Genomic DNA, 18,850 nt, shown 5'->3' on the forward strand with positions numbered 1-18,850 from the left:
GATTTTATTTCTTTTGCAGGTGATAATAGCATTAGCAGATAAGAGTCGTCAACACATCCCGTACAGGAATTCTATGATGACGTCAGTAATACGGGACAGTCTGGGTGGTAATTGTATGACAACTATGATAGCCACATGTTCTGTTGAAAAGAAAAATGTTGATGTAAGTAGACTGAGGTATATTTTTTATTGGGATAACATGATTTTTTGGGGAATTTTCTTAAATTATTATATTAGTGATCAGATGTCACTTAAGCTACAGTTTCATGTGAGTTGTCTATTTCTGAAGAAGATAATCATTAAAAATGGAAAAGGCTCTTTACACTCTCAGTTGTGTTTATTTCTAAAGTAGTCATAAAATTTATTTTTGTTTTTTTTCTCACTTGGAAGAAATCAAATATCAAAGATACAGTGCCTTAAGTAGGAATGTATTATATATATATGTTTTTCTTTTTTCAGCCATATGGATTATTTGAAATAATATTCAGAAAAAATATAACAAAATATTTTGTTTTCCATATAATTATTATACCCTTGCTTTAAAAAAGTTGGGGTATACTGTTTTACCCCTGTCTGTCCGTCCGTCCATCCATCCGTCAGTCCATCCGTCCGTCCGCCCCATGAATATTTTTCGTTGCATCTTTCTCAGGAACTACGTATCAAGGATTTCTGAAATTTGGTTTCAGGGTTTATATTTTTTTATTTCCAAATTAAAGGGCCCATTAAGAGCATAACATTAATAACAACATGACATAAACATTACAGAGTGATTAAAGAAACATAAAATAATAGTACAAATGCATGAGGAAAGGGTCAGTGGTCAAGGGGAGATAATTTTGCTATCTATTAGAGTATATAACTAATTTTCTGATTTTCTAAGTTGCAGGCCTTTATCAAGGTATGCACATAAAATAGATAAAAAAACTGCTATCTTCATTACTCATGATCCATGTAAAGAGATCATTTCTGTTTAAATTAACTAAACTGGGGTATTTTTTTATATAATCAGTCATATCTCTTCTGAGGTTATTGTAAAGAGGGCATTCCAGAAGAAAGTGCATTTCATTTTCAATAGAATTTGAATTACAATATAAACAACCTCTCATGTCAGGTAATATTTCATATTTACCACATACATTGATAAATCGTTCATGTCTGCCAGTTTCTATTCTTATACAGTGATTGCTGAGTCTGTATTTTGTTAACAAAGGTTTTTGGGGGTGCTTTAAATCTAAATAATTTTCATAGTCAAATGACCTCTTGAATGAAAAATAAGCGTCCAATTTGCCTTGATTCTGTAAATAAAAATCTCGAATTTTCTCCCAATCATTTTGAAAATTTAATTTGAGCTGTTTTTTCAGTAAATTTTTTAATTTATTTTTGCCTAAATTTTTACATATATTTAGGTCAATACCCAAAATATGAGTCACCTATACTGTGTGATGCGTTTTCAGATTCATCACTCAACAACTTCCTGTTTACCTTATACTTTAGCGGGCGGGGGTATCATTAGTGAGCAGTAGCTCACAGATTCACTTGTTTGTAATTATAATGTGTTATATTAGAGTTTTGAAAAGAATATTGTATAAAATAACATTAGTGTTTATGTAATAAAATTAAATGGTTTTCTTTTCTCTTAAAACAGGAGACAATTTCAACTTGTCGTTTTGCACAAAGAGTTGCAATGATAAAGAATGATGTCATGGTCAATGAAGAACTTGATCCAAAATTATTGATAGCAAGATTAAAAAGAGAGGTTCAACAGTTAAAAGAGGAATTAGCAATGGCTACTGGTGAACAAAGAACAGATAATCTCACTGAAGAGGAAATAAGCAGGTATATATTGTGGTTGTCTCCCCTGGATCCATTTTGAGTTATAGACAGATTTATTACCCCAAAAAGATATTTTAAAAGTTGCTATTAAATGCATTAGATAACATGTAAAAACAAATTTTGGCATCTTAGTATAAAATGATGTACTGTAAACTGACTTCTGAATAATTTTGAAGTAATAGAAAAGTATGCACTAGTGTATTAATTTTTGACACAATGCACTTAGAAGCAGTACCCTCTGGTTCCTCAACCTGTTAAAGGCTTTTTAGGTAGAAAATATACCTCTTTTTTGTCATATTGAAGGCTCAAAAAGATGAGTTGAATTTGTAAAGTTTTATGTCATGAGATACAATAACCATGAATACTTACCATTATTTCATAATTTCATAAAAATCACTTTGCAGTTAAACCTTAGTATGGATAATTATTGTAGCCATAGTTAAAGTTGCACTAAAATATTTGGTAATGCAAAATGACAGTTGTCTCAATTGTAATGAGTATATGTTCATTTTGTAATTGATGATGGTTCAATGTTTGGACTTTATTTCTATAAAAATTACTTACTTACTGTAGATCCTTGAGGCTTATTTTTTCTATTTTCAGATGTAAATATGCAGTCGACAACTATTTAGCAGACAATGATAAAGAATCAACGTTAGACATTGGTGCTGATATGAGGAAGATCCAGTATTGTTATTCCCTCCTCAAGGTAAATATATATATATATGCCTGGCGTACAAAAATTTTAATCTTAATCCTGGTATCTATGATGAGTTGATATACAGAGTCAGCACATTGTAAAGTGACATAACTCATCAAAATCACTGGTATGTTTGTGTCAACCATTTTAATAGATATATTCTAAGCTTCTGGATAATATTGATTATTTTACTTTTGTTTAACAGGAGTATTTAAAAATCATTGATGAAAATACATTACTGATTTAAAGAGTTTTCTCCCTTAACCCAGGTCTAACCGCTGAATTCCAGTAGAGATGGTTCATTTATGTAGTGAAATTAATGACATGATTTCTTTTAACTACTGTGGATTCATTATTATTCACGGGATACCAATTTTCACAAATTTCATGAATAAATGTGAACCACAAATTTAAATGTTCAACCAAGTACAAATTGTCTATAGGCTTGTATGCAGACTTTAGAAAAACCACAAAATTAAATATGCACTAAACTATGATTTTTCCGCAATCCACGAAAAATGGTACCCTAGAAAATTCCACAGTATAATAATTGTGTAATTTATTCTTCAATTTAATCAGTGTTTTGTGATAATGAGCATTGTGTACAAGATTCATAACATTTGGTTGAGAGAAACTATAGTTAGAGATCGTAAACAAAAAATTCAAGCAACTTTTCCATTTGTTAAGGAGCATAACAACATATCAGAAACCAAATCATTTTCATATTCAAATAAGGACTGTTCCATGATTTAATGGGGTGGAAGATGATCAAACTTTGTTTCATTTACAAAGTATTTTTGTAATTCAACTTTGCTTTTCAAATCATTAACCAAATTTTAATTTCTACTTAGCAAATGGTACAAGAAAAACCAAAGGTTGTTGAAGTGGAAGCTCAGCATAAATCCCCATCCTACACAGATGTTGATACCGGCCCTTATAGAGATTCTGAAAACAGCAGATTGAAAGAGCTTATTCTACAGAGAGATAATGAAATCAGTATCCTTTAATACACAAAGTTATTTCTATTTTATTAATCTGTAATACAGAATTATGATTTCCAGCAGTGTGAATTTATCATAGAAAGGTATATATAGAAATGTTGTTTAGGCAAGCTCACTAATAAATTTTTTTTTTTTTTTTTTTGTGGTTTTGGGTTTCTAAATATATAAAGATATTTTCTAGGATGTCATTATTTAAATTTGATAACAAGTCATATATATTAATACAATGACATTTGGTGATCAGTGGTAGGCTGTTCAGTGACATATAATTGCTTATATCTTCGTCATTTGAACTCTGGTGAGTTTGTCTCATAGGCAATCATTCAACATCTCCTTATTTTTATATTATTTGATGTCTTCGCTTCTTTGAAAGTTTATGATGTAGCATTAAAAAGCTGAATAAACTTTTGAATATTTGACTTCAATGAACAATTCTTCATTTTTTCCCAGATTAATGGTAACACATGATTTGTGTGTGATAAATAAAAGCACTGCTCACATCGAATATCTCTATTCAATTTTCTTGAAAATTAAAGTTGTAACCATAAAAAGATATTTTCTTCAATCACTGTAGGACACATATAAGGTCTGATGTTTCTTTATATCTTTTGTAAAATCAGATAGATATGTTTTAGAGCTTTCTTAGTAAGAAGAACAAAGGCACCTTCAGTTTTTTTTTTATAAGTTAAATCAATTATTGTTCTAAATATTGGAAATTTGTAAGTCATTTATTTTTGTCTCAGTTTTGACCTTAATGTCTGACTGTCTGACATACTAATAATATGTGTAAAATGATCATTTTTGCCTTTTAACTCTCCTGTTATTCGTATCAATGAAGTTTAGAATTGTAAGAATTTTCTTCCTTGACAGTTATAAAGATATCTTAGTAGGAATGTTAAAGAAAGAGAAGAAAAGATCAGCAGATGCAATGGCAGAAGTAGAAAGTTTTGGTCGAATGAAATCCTTCGAAGACAACAGTCGTCCCTCCAGTGGTCGAAGAAATCGTGGAAGTAGAATGAACACAGCAGAAAGTCTCAGTGCTAATAAACGTAACAGTAGTAGTACCAGTTTTGATGAACAAACAAAAACAAAGATATGTAAGTACAAAGATATATCCAATGTTGTATGTTATGGCTTATTTCATTGGTGAGTGTCATGGCAACCAAAAAGTTTATACATGTATGAACCAAAAACAGATATGTTTAATATTGTATTGTATTTCTAGGAATATATTATTGGCACTTTAGTTTCCAATCTTTGATAGACCAATAAAGTTTTGTATTTGATTTTACACTACACAGAGAATTTTGCCCTGTTGTATCAGTTTGCCATTTCAGAATTAAAATAAAATGCAAGTTAATTTCTTGATAGTACATGTACATGAAATTGAAATAAAGTATACCATTGGTTGAATATCCATTGTTTGGGATCTTTTCAACCAATATTTTACATTTTGAAATTAGCCTTTATTTACCCAGATTTTTTTAGATTCCGGAAAAATGAATTAAAAGAAACTTTGAATCTGATTTATTTGATATAACAGTATAAGAATATATATATATCTGTTTATTCAGTAAATGTGCTGGTTTTGTTATATTTGATCTGATAAATAGAATGCAGAATTTAAATTATATTACTAAATTTTCTCATTTTTTATGTCATAAACAACACAATCCAGTGTATTACACTAAAAATGCTGACTTTACATAATGTTGTGCTAGTTATTTTACAGATAAACAAAGATTTTAGGGAGCATAAACCAATTGAATATTTTTACCATTTCAATACCATACAAATATACATTTCATATTAATTAAATAATTTTTTGCTCCACAATAAAAACCGTTTTACAAAATTATCATTGAAACTGATTATTTTCTTTCCAAAGTAGTGTAATCTTAAATTTTTCTTATATATTAACTTTGTTTCATCAGAACAGATTTATAATTTTCACTAACACGAGGGTATGAAAGTGCCCTTAAAGACCCTTTATTCTTTATCTGCTTTTTGAAATAATCAATACAAGGCAAATTACTGTTTTTAATTAACTAGTATATATCTTTGATTAAGGAAAGGTGTTGGCAGATCCATTGTTCAGTTCCTGAATATTTAATGTTAAAACGGCAAACATATGGTCAGGTGTAATGAATAGTCTTGTATGTGTAAAGCTATAAAACCAAACACATTGCCTTCTCAAAAATATAAAAGAATCACAGGTTTGGAAGAAAAAAACTTTTTCTTTCATTTAAGTCATGACAGTTAGTTTTGTCAAAGTTATTATGATGTTCACACCATTAGAAACAGCCACATCATATTAAATTGCTATATTCACATTATCAGTGTACAAAATTATGGGAAAAGGGGAATTTTCTTTTCTGAGTTTCACCAGATTTTTAGGGTTAATTAGAAGTATTTGAAATTATGAAATATGAAACTGAAGCAAAGCTAAACCAATGAAGAGGAGACAAATTAAAATAAAAAAATTAATTTCATGTGACCTTAACTGATTTTGATTAACTGTGTTGGATTTCTTCACAATAATCAATTAACTATGAATAATAGAATATATTTCATCTTTCTGCAAATATATCTTTCAGTGGGAGACATGTCCACAGGAAGACAGGAAGCATTTGAGACATTTAAAAGAGACTATCCACAAAATTCAGCCATTGAAGACAATAAAGATGCACTAAAACAGAAATATGTGGAAGCCAAAAAATTGGGAGAATATGTCAACAAATCTAGGACAAAAATAAGTAAGTATTATAAAATTAGTAAAGATCTCTTTTGGGTTTTTCCTGTTGTTGGATTGTTGTCTCATTGACATACCCCACATCTCCTTTTCATAAGTATCAAATAGTTTTAGCAATGGATAAAAAGATTCAACTAAGTATTTTTTTAATTTTATTTCATCTTTTGAGACTTAATCTGATTATGATATGTTAATCTTTTATGAGAGTAAAATTATCAAAAATAATGTTTTATATAATTGTAAAAAATTATTTATAAAATATAATATATTTTATTTTATTTTTATGTTATGTTTTGTTTTTTTTACAGATCATGTTAAATCCCAGATAGAACAGTACAGGATGCAGTTAGCAATGAGAGGTATGTAGACAAACTATGAAATGTCTTTTATTGTGTTGCTGTTACAGCTACAAATAACTTACATATCCTACTTTTCAAATCTTTTCATAGAAAAGAGCAGGGGGGTTGAGGTTTGTGCAACAAACTTTTTTTGCCAAAGAAATATAGTTTACAATTATTATAATTGAATAGCAGTTATTGTAATTGATATATCAGAAGAGAATTTATTTCAATGATATAAAAAATATAACTTTTTTTTTTATCAAAATGTAAAAATATGTATTCTGTCAATTTGCAATCTTGTAAAATAGTTGGTTACCTATATAGAATTTTTACCATAAGAAAAAGGGGGGATAATAATTAAACAAAAATAATTTACTCTATTATATCTTTTAACTTTTTGAAAATATTATTTTATATTGATTTCAGCTCATTGTGCATAACCATGAATTCATGATGTGTAGGATTTTCATGGTTCCTTCGTGAGATTCATCTATCTGTGGGTTTCAAGGGTAGCAACATTTCACAGGGTTAATTATCTTCTGACAAGATATTAATAATTGATGATGCTGATTAAAGCACAAAGTCAAGTAACTTTTGCTAAAATCATAAAATATAATGAAACTACAGCATGTAAATAAGTAAATTTTGGTTTGAAGACAGAAAATCAAGGATATGTTTTCTTCAATATTTATAGGTCTTGTTGATCCAGAAGATGCTGAACCAGATGAAGAAGAACAAGAAATGAGAAATGAGATGGAAGAGGAAAAAATGAAGTGAGATACAATCTTATATCTTTTGCTTTTTATTTCACATGTAAATTACTTTTATTAAATGATTCTATTTAATTAGTATATTTGTACTGCATTGGATATTGAAGTATAGTTTTAAGGGCTTGAAATTAACAAGAAGATTTCAACATTAAAATTGGAAGTGAAGATGAGTTAAAAGTCATTGAGAAATGCAGAATTATCTTTAAATGAATGTTTCTACAACAGCAAACAAATGATAAACTTTATTGGATTTTTCAGTAAAACAAAAGTTCTGTATCTATGTTCTACTGGTTTAATGGATGTTTTCTGTACAACATGATTTTTTAACCACATAAATCTAAATAGCAAGAAAATTAATTTACACAAGAGAGTTTCTTTGTGCTGTATCGGGAAAGCTGTATTAATGTACAACATATTGGGTGTGTGTTTTCTCAAAAGTGATGTTTATGAAAAATTTGCCACTGGATGTAAAAGAAACAACAATAATCAATGAAACTTTAACAGATACTTTTCTATTTTACAGTTACAAGGAATGTTTTACTAGACTTAGAACATTAAAGACAGAAATAGAACATTTACAACATTTGTTAGAAAAGTCAAAAGTGAAGTTAATGAAAGATTTTGAGATGTGGTGGGCAGAACAAGTTAATTTACAACAAGTAAGTAAAACTCTAAATAACAATTGGACAAATCACCAACTGGTATTGTATCCTATAGTGGCAGTGTTCTCCCCAGGCCCTTAAAGGACTGCGTGCCTGTGATGTATAATTTTTGACTGTGGTGGTATCGGTCTTACCGCGATGTATAATTTTTTACCGTGGTGCTAAGATTTTCAGTAAAAAAAATCGTAAATCGGTAGTTTTAAGCGATTTGTTAAATCTTTTCCGTGCGGTATAAAATTCCAGGTGAAATTTGACCAGTTCAAACCAGTTTACCCAGATTGTTGACACCGCGTGATCGATTTACCTTCCGAGGTTAACCTTTTTGATTGGATTAATTCGATGTAATTAACACTTGTTACATTATTCTTTTGTGTTTTAATTAGGAGTTCATAACTTTTTGATCACTGATAACTATTTTATGGCTTCACTCACAACCCAAGCACTGACCTGTGACAAGTCTGCAAATACTTTGTACACAAACAGTGTGAACCCGATAGTTGCACACACGCCTGTACATTTTTTGTACATAATAAAGTTGGCTCATTAGTATAAGTATAATATGTCTGATTAAACCATGGCCAAAATTGTCTTTAATTATGACATAGTTAGTGCATGATACTATAGTATCTGTGAAGGGGATGGACATCTGTACATATCACATGACCCAGTTAGTTCACGTAGAATATTAAAGTTTATTTGCAATTAATTGCAATCTATTCTATTTAATAAATAAAATGCATGACTGTACCTTCAAACTGGATATCTATATCCACAATTAATGAATAACAGAAGTAATCTTGCAAATTTTATCCATAAGCACATGTTAAATCTATTTATATCTACTTTCTGTCATTTGGGGGGGGGGGGGGGGGAAATAGGGAGACTTTGTTGTTGACATTGAATATGGTTACTTATAGACCTAAGATAAATTTATAGATTTAGGAATTCTTTTTAAATGGATCATGACAAATAAAGATTTAGATTTCAGTGCAGTATTAAGTCTGTATCAATGTTTGATTATCACCAAAGACAAGAAAGGTTAATATTCACATGAAATCTATGGCAAAATGTTTTTAAATTTAGGAAAAATTTCTTTTTTTTTTAAATTTAAGATAGAAACTGGTTCAAACAATAAATCAATATTTTTTCTTGTTATTTTATATCTCCTTATGACAAGAATCCTTTCACATACAACTTTTTTTCTAGAAACTATAAAAAAAAATTTAAATTGAACATTTTTGGTCTTCTTTGAATGATATTTTATTTTTATTGATCATGGATTTTATAAAAGATTTGATTACTTTAAATTTAGATGAATATTTTGTAATGAATCATGTTTTATTTATTTAAAAAAAATATTAAAGTACACAAACTGTTTATTGATTTACTTCTTTTTTTATCAATAATTTTCTGACTCAATGTCTACATAACACAGTACCACAGTGTTAAAACAAAACAAGAGACATACTGCAGTAACTAGAAATATAGCTAAGCGACGCGACTTGACACAACTGATTGTATGAATCATTTCACCAATCTGTCCACACGCATTACCCGGGTGCTATCCAAAAATCCTGGGGAGAACACTGAGTGGTGTTGTGTACTTTTATGGTAGATATTCATTTGTCCTGTAAATTTGTTAATTTAACAAAAGAACAGATTTACCAATGTAACAAAATTACCTGACTTGTTTAAAGATAGCAACTAGTTGATAAAATCCAAAAACTAACATAAAAAGCTCTTTAAATAAAAAGAAGGAGATGTGGAATAATTGCAAATGTGACAACTATCCACCTGAGTCCAAATGATTATGATTAGGATGTAAGCAACCATAGGTCGCTGCAACACCCACAACAAACCCATACTGTATGGTAAGCTATAAAAGGCCACAACTTATAAAATTTTTACTACGCTTCAGAAAGTCCTTTCAACTCTATGTGCTTAACAAGCCATACAGGATTTTAAAATACATTGAGAGCAATAATGATAAAAACACCCATTATATTTTAGTTCTTAGAAACTGATTGAAATTGATCATGAAATGCCATAATTGACAATCTTGTCGAACTGCTTCAGCCTTGATTGATTCACAAAGGTTACTAAAATAGAGCTATGATAGACATATAGACATCTGTCTGTTATTGAAGACTGTATGTTGCTCTTTAGATGTCTTTGGGTTATTTTTGTAATTAGGTTGCTGTCTCATTGACATATACACCACATCTCCTTTTGTCATATATAAATTCTATGTAATATTTTCCATCTTTATTAATAAGACCAGGCCATAATCTTGCCGGCGAAATGACGATTTAAGTCGCCAAAGAATTTTGAAAATCGCTAAATCTCGCCAGCCGACTGACTTCATGGCGAAGTCAAATCGCTATGAAAATCGGTAAAAGGGAGACAACTTGTGAATTACAAGTCTCCCAGGTAAAAAAAAATGGCGACTAACAAGGAAAATCGAGATTTTCGAAACGACCCAGGACTAATACTGTCGACGATCAAATTAAATAAATACAACGGCGACTTTGAACATCCTTGGATATAACATTCAAAACTATTCAAACGGAAAACTGACCGTCTGTTAAAGTTATCATTTTACGATGATTTTTATCTGAGGATGTTGCGTAATGTTCAATGTAATCACTCAGCTGATTTGTTTTATTTTTATTTATTACGAGTCGATCAAATTGTACTATTCGGTGGGGTAAGGGTGGGAATTAACGGTAGATTTATTATATTCATTGAATAAAAATTGAAATATAAAAGGTAGAAAGACAGCTGATGGATAATGTGAATGCAAACGTACGACACTCGACCAGCTGTGATCAGCAGTGGATTTTTTTTTCACGACCATTTCGTTGATAGGGAAGATATCTTTAAAAAATGATAGAAATTAGCTCTGTATCGGTTAATTACTATGTGATTGACAGATATTTTCATTTATAAGCTTACAATCTTTAACGAGAATCTCAATTTACAACTACATGTAACATGATGTCGGATTGTCCTGGACATTCAATAATGTTTTACAAAATAATGACAAGTGGTGATATAAATTAAATTCCCAGTCATGTGAAATTCAGCAGGTAAACTGGGAGTCATATTTTTCTGGACATTTAAAAATAAATTGAGGCAGATGCTGAGGGCAGATGCACATGAATTTAATGCATCATAATATTACTCCCTCATGTCCCAATCAACAAATTTTATTTAAACCTCAATTCAAGTTGACAGTACAAATGGTATCAATGAATAAATAACAACTATATTGTCTAAATCTTTTTATTAAGAACTTTCTATATATACATTTTGTACAATAACATGAAAAAACTGCAAGTATATTTTTTATTGCATATAAAACAATTTCCTTAGTGATAAGCACGAGAACACTATGCAACCGAAAGGGTAAAAGAATCTCACTTCTCCAAGAAATTGACCACTTCTCCCTTCTCTCTCATGGAAGGAGAAGTCACTTCTCCCTCTCCAAAATCCTAGATTAGGCCCTGAATAAGACAACTTAAGATAAACCAAAGATTTACATTTGTTTAATCATGTTTAATGGATACAAAATAAGATCCTAAATAAAATGGAAGTCAAAATTTAAGCTTTATATTTCAGAACAATAACAGCTATAGACAACAAAAGGAACAGAAATCAGCCTGGAGAACACCAACACCAAACAAGTCAGTTCCAAATGGTGTCCAGTCATCACAACAGTATGCAGCAGATGGTAGGAAACAGTCAGTTCAAAATGGAATCCAGTCAACACAGCAATTCAGTATGGATGGCAGGAAATCATTTGATCCATCTCAGAGAAGCCCTTATGAGTCCAATAGTAGAAAGCAATATGATACAGTAGATACTGATAACAGAAAACAATATGATACAGGACAGAGAAGACCGCTTGGCCTTCCAAAATCAAGGTATGGATTTAGGTTTGTTGGGTAGCTTTCTGAAAATATGAGCAGTTAACTAATTTGACCACAACACATGTTAATAGACTTTTATGTCCTAAAAGAAATTTGATGTAGATAGCAGATAGACTCCGTTTAAATTATTCACTACTTGTGTAGACTCAGGATGATTAAGGGCTTTACATATTGTCAATATCTGCTCTTGAGGAATGTATGTTAATCTTTAGATGTCTTTTGCTGGTTTGAATATTTTAAGATTATTAAATTAATTCTTATTTCTTAGAATTATTTGAAGTATTTGAACAACATACCATATAGAGTAAATAAGATTCTTTGTTAAATATTTTTTTTTATAAAACTTTCTCTTGCCAAATCAAATATGGCTAAACAAAACACCAATTACCAGTAAATACCAGATTGTTTGTGTTTCTTAATTGAACTTTTTTATTGTTGTAGGTCAGATTCAGGAAATTTACCAATGACAGGAGATGCCAAGGCTGATGCTGATATCATGGCGTTTATTAAAGCGAGACAAAATCTTTTACGCCAAGGTAAAATATCTGATTAGATTAATGAGGTGTTCATTTGCTGAACTATCCATCTATCTTTTAAGTCATATTTTAGGTAATTACATGTATTTGTTATAACTGTAAACATGAGCAATAAGTTTTACTGTACCGGTATCTTTATTTTTTCAAGTCATAAGATATTTATACACTTTTATAGCTTAAAATTTTACAGACGTTTTCTCACACTGTTTTTCAGTCTCAGTTAATTTATTTTGTTTCTTTAATATGTGGAAACAAATGATATGATATCAATTCAAATGCAGATAACTTCACTACACAAGTTCAAGCTGTTATATACAACCTTTTGAATGTTTGTACATTTCAACATCATATTTATTTCTTTAACACCTTTGCCTTTTCATTGTTATTTTAATCATAGTCTACAGAGTTTATTGTATTTTTTGCATATAGGACTTGAAGCAGTGAAGCCATCATCAGTTTCTTTGATATAATTAATACCTTATAACGTAATTTGTGAATATTTTCTTGCAGCACAAGACAAAAGCTGACATCAGTAACCATACAAAATGTAGTGGTCCATCCAACAAAGCATGTTACTAACTTTGGTGCTTTCTAACTGATCTCTATCTTGCCAGCGAAGAGAGAGATCTGTCATTCATTCATAGCAGGAAGTTGAGAAGATTTATCAGTGTGGAAGATAGTAGGATTTCAAATACAAAGTTTTTTGGCAAAATGAATCTTCATTAGTTTTGCAATAGTGAGCCATCATTTTTATGAAAGAAAATCTTGAATGTAAACACAATAAATGAATGATGTAGCATAAAGTGTGTGTGAAAGTAAAGCTTTGATTTTTTACACGTTGAAACACAACTGCTTCCCATTTGTCTTACATTCAATGCTGAACTAATTAAGCTTTTTTCTATGGAAATCCGTCCCTCTGCCATAGAAAATAATAACAGTGCAAAATATAAGGACACCCTACTCTCCTGCCCTGAAAGCAAAAAATGCCTTTTCAAATAATAAATGTATTTCTGCCATTCCAATTTAATTGTAACTTGCTTATGTAAATATTCTAATTAACTGACAATGAAGTCACCAGTCCAGTAGTCAGCACTTCTGTGTTGACACGAATTATCATTTATATGGTCATAATTATAAATTAACTGCTTCAAAAATTATAATTTTTTTTATACTAAGGATTTTGTACCACAAGAATAGATTACCTTAACTGTATTAGGCAAAACCTTTGGAATTATGTGCTTTAACTTTGTACTTTATTTGGCTTTTAAACTTTTTTTTATTCAAGCGTCAATGATGAGTTTTTTGTAGATGAAACACGCATGTGGTGTACAAAATTTTAAGCCAGGTATCTATGATGAGTTTATATACATGTATAAACATAGCTAGCCTTTGGCAGTTTTATTTCCTCTGTTGATGATTGGCATTTGTTTGTTAGGTGATTAAAGATAATTAAACAAATACTAGATATTTGATGCAAAAGAAAAATATCCATGCATGTGGAAGATATTGTCAAATGAACCCTTATATGGTTATTCAGTCCATCTGAACAAATTTACTTTCATTAACTTAAATATTGTAACACTATTCTCTCTAATATCACCATATGTAGCAGACTACTTAAACACAATGTCAAACTGATTTATAGGTGTTCCATTACTGAGTTATGCCCTTATTTTACCAGAAAAAGTCATGGTTATATTTCTCTTCATTTGCTATCTCTGCAAATTACAGAAAATTTAATTGATGATATTGACCAATTAACTACAAATTCAGTTTGGTTTAATCAAATATCACATGTGTATTCCTGATCTAAGGTCCTTAGTTTTAAAAAAAAGCAAGATCCTAGTTTTCAATTCTGCTCTATAACATACTATACAGTTGGGAGAACATTATTATTGATAATAAAACAAAGATTGAGTTCTGTTTTTTTTTCTTATTCATTTTTTTAGTCTGACAATACTTGTAATATTGCATCTCTTTCTTCTATTTCTTTGTGGGTATAGGTAAAGTTCAACATTATACAAAATTCCAAAGAGCATGTGTACAGAACTTTTCAAAACCACAAAATAACATATGCACAAAATAACAATGTATCTATGATGAGTTTATTTATTATCATCAAGTGTTAAAATTGAAAGAATCCACAGGAATCAAACAATTCCTTAAATAAGAGGTTGAAATTGCAAAGATTCATTTTAGATATATCTTAAGAATAAAAAATTATAGTTCATCTATATATCATTATAGTATATATATTTATATATTGTTAAAATAACCATATATGAATAAAAACTTCCTCGTATTTCTGATTATTTACATTGCCAGATCTTGGAGTGTCTGTTCATATCTATCTAGAATTGGATAAATCTAGATTCGATCTATTTTAATAAATCTGTAATCTTATCAAATCTGGAATATATTCATAAAATAATTCCCAGCATAACACAGTGGTGAAGGAATCAGTTTGTTGTTGACTTAACAGTTTGTCTTAAGCTTTTAAGAAATCATGCAATGAGTTGCTTGGTTTGTTGTTCACTGTTATCAGTGTTCCATATGTTTGATATTCTTTAACTATGTTAGAGGGTCTGGATGGGGTTGACTGAATAGAGAATAATAGGTAAGAGTGCAGGACAAAGGGCCAAAACTATAAAGAAAAGACAAAATAGGTAAAAAAAAAAATATAGAATAGAAACTAATAGGGTGCAAAATATAAAGAGTAATGATTTAAGATAAAAAATTACAAGGAATAGAGAGAAAAATTACCTGAAAAATTAAAGAATACAGAAACGAAGGACACCCATCCAGACCCTCATGTTAAATATTTTGCAACCCCTACACCACCTGCAACTGAACACTTATCCTTTCTTGGCTTTTGATAGGCTCAGCAATACAAATGGGTCTTTATCATGTTTGCTTGGTATTTTCTCTTTCCATTTTTTCTTTGCACTTGTTATGCCCGTTATTTCTTGCGCCCCCGGTTAAATATATCAAGAAAGAAATAAAAGTTCATCAAGAGACTTCACATGACTGAGTGCAGTATACATATGTATTACTTGCAAAAGGCTATTTAACCTGACTAAAAGAGTTGGTAATGTTTCTCAAGTGCCTTTTGTATTGTGATTGCCCATGCCAATACCAATCAGAATTGTTTCCTTGTTCCTGTCACAGCACCAACTCTTACTGATGCTTCAAATAATTCTACTGGTGTTGAATGCTACAGCTCTGGTGAAAGCCCAAACCCTAACTACTATCTCATCTGATTCCTGACCCGTCTATAAAATTCGTTTTGGTTATGGACTTAGTTTTTGCTACATGTAATTTACCCACTCAAGTTTCTGCAGGAAGGAAAATTGTGAATTGAGGATGTCATTTCTGAGTTTTTGTATTAAAATGTATGTTCTGCACACCACTGAGTTGTGAATTGGTTAATTTGGGACTGCTCATCATTCAGATAAGCCATATGGAACCATTCAGCTGTAGTTTCTTTGTTGACCTAAATCTCATAAGTGTGTGTCTGTGACAATTATACTCGGTGGTGGATCAAGATATACATGCTTTGTACCGATTGGTCGTCCTATCTTTGTTTCTGCGTGTCGTTCTTGTTCAGTCTAGATCGATCAAGCATTTTCTTGTGGTCCATTCTGTTTAAATGCTATAGGAGCAGCTATGAAATCATACTCTTCGTATTTTTCTTTAATATAGGATACAACTTCATTTGATTAAGACTTATGTAGAGTCATGCATCAGCTTGAAGATTTGGAATGCCATACCTCCATGGCAGGTATAACATAAGTTTGGACTTGCAACTAGTAATTCCTCTGGCTATTTAGATCTGGAATATTATCATCACGAGTTGATTGACCGTTATGGGAAATCTTTTTCATAGATGACGACGGATATGTTCCAATTGTTGTAGCCACAATCCCGTCCTTTCCCCTCGAATGTGACATTTTTACGAATTTGTACTTGCATGAACAACACGACGGCTGCAAAATGTGGAGCAGAATCTACCCACTCTTCCAGAGCACCTGAGATCACCCTGGTTATTGGTGGGTTTCGTGTTGCTCGATCTCAAGTGCTCTATGTCGTGTTTTGTAGACTTTTTTGTCGTTTTTCTGTTTTGTCAGTGTGTTATCAGCGTATCTTCGACTTATGAGTTTGAATATCCCTAGGTATCTTCTGACTCACCTTTTCATGTTGTTAAATGCACATGCAGGAGCAAATGTTTGGTCCATACATCCAAGCAAGCAAGATCGTCGCTACAAACAAACATGTGGCAGATGATAAAGATCAACCACAGCTATCATAAAAAGAAAAATACCGAACTCCAAACAAAATTCAAAACGGAAAGTCCCTTATCAAATGGCAAAATCAAAAGCTTAAACACATCAAACGAATGGAAAACAACTGTCATATTCCTGATTTGGTACAGGCATTTCCATATGTAGAAAATTGTGGATTAAACCTGGTTGAATAAATACACCTCGAACATGTTCACCTGATGCCGTTATAGCAAAATGACTTGTGGATTTTGTGAAGCTTTTCTACTACAAAGGAGGAGTTTTCACCTATGACCAGTATTGTAAGTTTATCTATTTCTTCTCTCATGTTTGCTAGTTCCTTTCACATAGGAGTGTGGTAAGTATACCTAGGTTCATGTTGTGGATTGTATGTACTTCGAGATTCTGCCAGTGTAGACGCACCCCTTGATTGACTGCAAGGGTACAGCGGATCCATGTACACTCCCTAAGGATTAATGGAGATGTGTCCTTTACAGTATTAACCCACCACCAGAACAATCCCCACCCAAACACCGCCCAAGGGAGCGTGTAGGACACCGGGAAGTCTGTTATTATGGTGGAGGAAGCCGAAGTACTCGGAGAGAACCACCGGGCTTCTCGGCGGGAACAGACAACCAGAAGAGATTTCAGAAGATTGATCTCCAGGTCAAGCTGGGAACAACTTTGACCTACCGAGGCCCCCAAAGTATCCAATCTAGTTTAAACTCCGGTCTGGATACCAGAGATGTGTGTGGGAGGGTGAAAATCACCCTACTGATGTACTGAAAATTCGACGTCTAATTTTGAATGCTACAGCTCTAGTGACAGCCCAAATCCTAACTACAATCACATCTGATTCTCGAATCTGTCTATAAAATTCGTTTGGTTATGAACTTCGATTTTATTAGAATCATGTGCATTGACCTCTTGGCTTGTAAGGAACTTCTTTGCTTCAAATATAGAAACATCGTCATTATACTATTGCACGTAAGCATCGATGGTCTTTGGATGTTATCTCGGCGGTTAATTAGATGGAATGACGTCTAGTCCTAAAATATGCACGAAATGCTGATACTTGATAACGATTTAAGGCATGTTAATTGTTTCCTATGAAACTTTTGTTATTCTGGTAAATATTTTAGTACTTTATAAATCAAATAAGTGTGGACACCAATCAGTATCTGTGAGTACCCCGGATATTCTATGATTATCATTAGTATGTTTTCTGCAGTGCTGTCCCTCTGGTATCTTTCGTCCCTCTTTTATGAGTAGGTGGAAAGGGTATTGGGAGACAGGGAGAAAGGGGGCGGGAGAAAGAAGAAAGGGGCGGGAGAAAGGAGGGAGAACTATCAAAGGGAGACGAACTTTAATGTTGAAAAAAAAAATAAAGAGGTAAAAAAACGAAACAACTGGATACTAAATGTTCTAATAAATGGACAAATCTTTGAAAAAAGGCAACATTTATATTTCCCAAACCAATTTTGCCATTTGCCGAAATAAGTTCAGAAAAAGTCCTTGACTGTCTACACAATTCAGATAATGACGTGGTCGTATGTACTGTCGTTCCGGAAAAGTACAGAAAATGCGATGACAATCATCCAAGCATTTTAAAGGAACCAATAGACATATGTCTTTCGGATGATCCGTCCGTATTGTACGTTGCTGATCTGGTATGAGTTATATATTCAGTTAGACTTCACTATCCAGCAGAGGTCAAACAGTTGGCAAAAGGTCTGAGCACACCCAGTTCGATTATGAATTTAGATGGGATACTGTTCGTGTGTGAAAGTGGCAAAAACAAAACAGTCTACATAGACCATAAAGATACTCTGAAATTAGACATATCTAAATCAACCAAAAGAAATCTGTGTGAATATGCCACGTTTTTGGAGATAACAAAACCCGAAAAAAGTAATCTGAAAACCCTCAGACAAATTATCAACAGGAGAATAGAGGCGGCATGTCTTCCAAGAGGCACAAAAGACACAGTCAGGGTTCTTGACATTGGCATTGACACTGTTGTACCTACTAAACTAGTTAAAG

At 31.6% G+C, this 18,850-nt stretch overlaps 1 protein-coding gene across 1 annotated transcript in view; it reads left to right on the forward strand.

The window, feature by feature from the left end:
* LOC127738920 (kinesin-like protein KIF6) overlaps window positions 1-14,829 on the forward strand; it is a 32,091-nt gene extending 17,262 nt beyond the window's left edge. The window contains exons 10-21 of the mRNA XM_052250414.1: window positions 20-163; window positions 1,646-1,836; window positions 2,437-2,542; window positions 3,385-3,529; window positions 4,413-4,631; window positions 6,132-6,290; window positions 6,595-6,645; window positions 7,322-7,400; window positions 7,921-8,056; window positions 11,681-11,985; window positions 12,433-12,527; window positions 13,038-14,829. Coding sequence (XP_052106374.1) covers window positions 20-163; window positions 1,646-1,836; window positions 2,437-2,542; window positions 3,385-3,529; window positions 4,413-4,631; window positions 6,132-6,290; window positions 6,595-6,645; window positions 7,322-7,400; window positions 7,921-8,056; window positions 11,681-11,985; window positions 12,433-12,527; window positions 13,038-13,054 — 1,647 coding nt within the window. The 3' untranslated portion in view covers window positions 13,055-14,829. The remainder of the gene's footprint in view (window positions 1-19; window positions 164-1,645; window positions 1,837-2,436; window positions 2,543-3,384; window positions 3,530-4,412; window positions 4,632-6,131; window positions 6,291-6,594; window positions 6,646-7,321; window positions 7,401-7,920; window positions 8,057-11,680; window positions 11,986-12,432; window positions 12,528-13,037) is intronic.
* The last annotated feature ends 4,021 nt before the right edge of the window (window positions 14,830-18,850 follow it).

The sequence above is a fragment of the Mytilus californianus genome, unplaced genomic scaffold, assembly GCF_021869535.1.
Source record: "Mytilus californianus isolate M0D057914Y unplaced genomic scaffold, xbMytCali1.0.p SCAF_4, whole genome shotgun sequence".
NCBI classification, from domain to species: domain Eukaryota; kingdom Metazoa; phylum Mollusca; class Bivalvia; order Mytilida; family Mytilidae; genus Mytilus; species Mytilus californianus.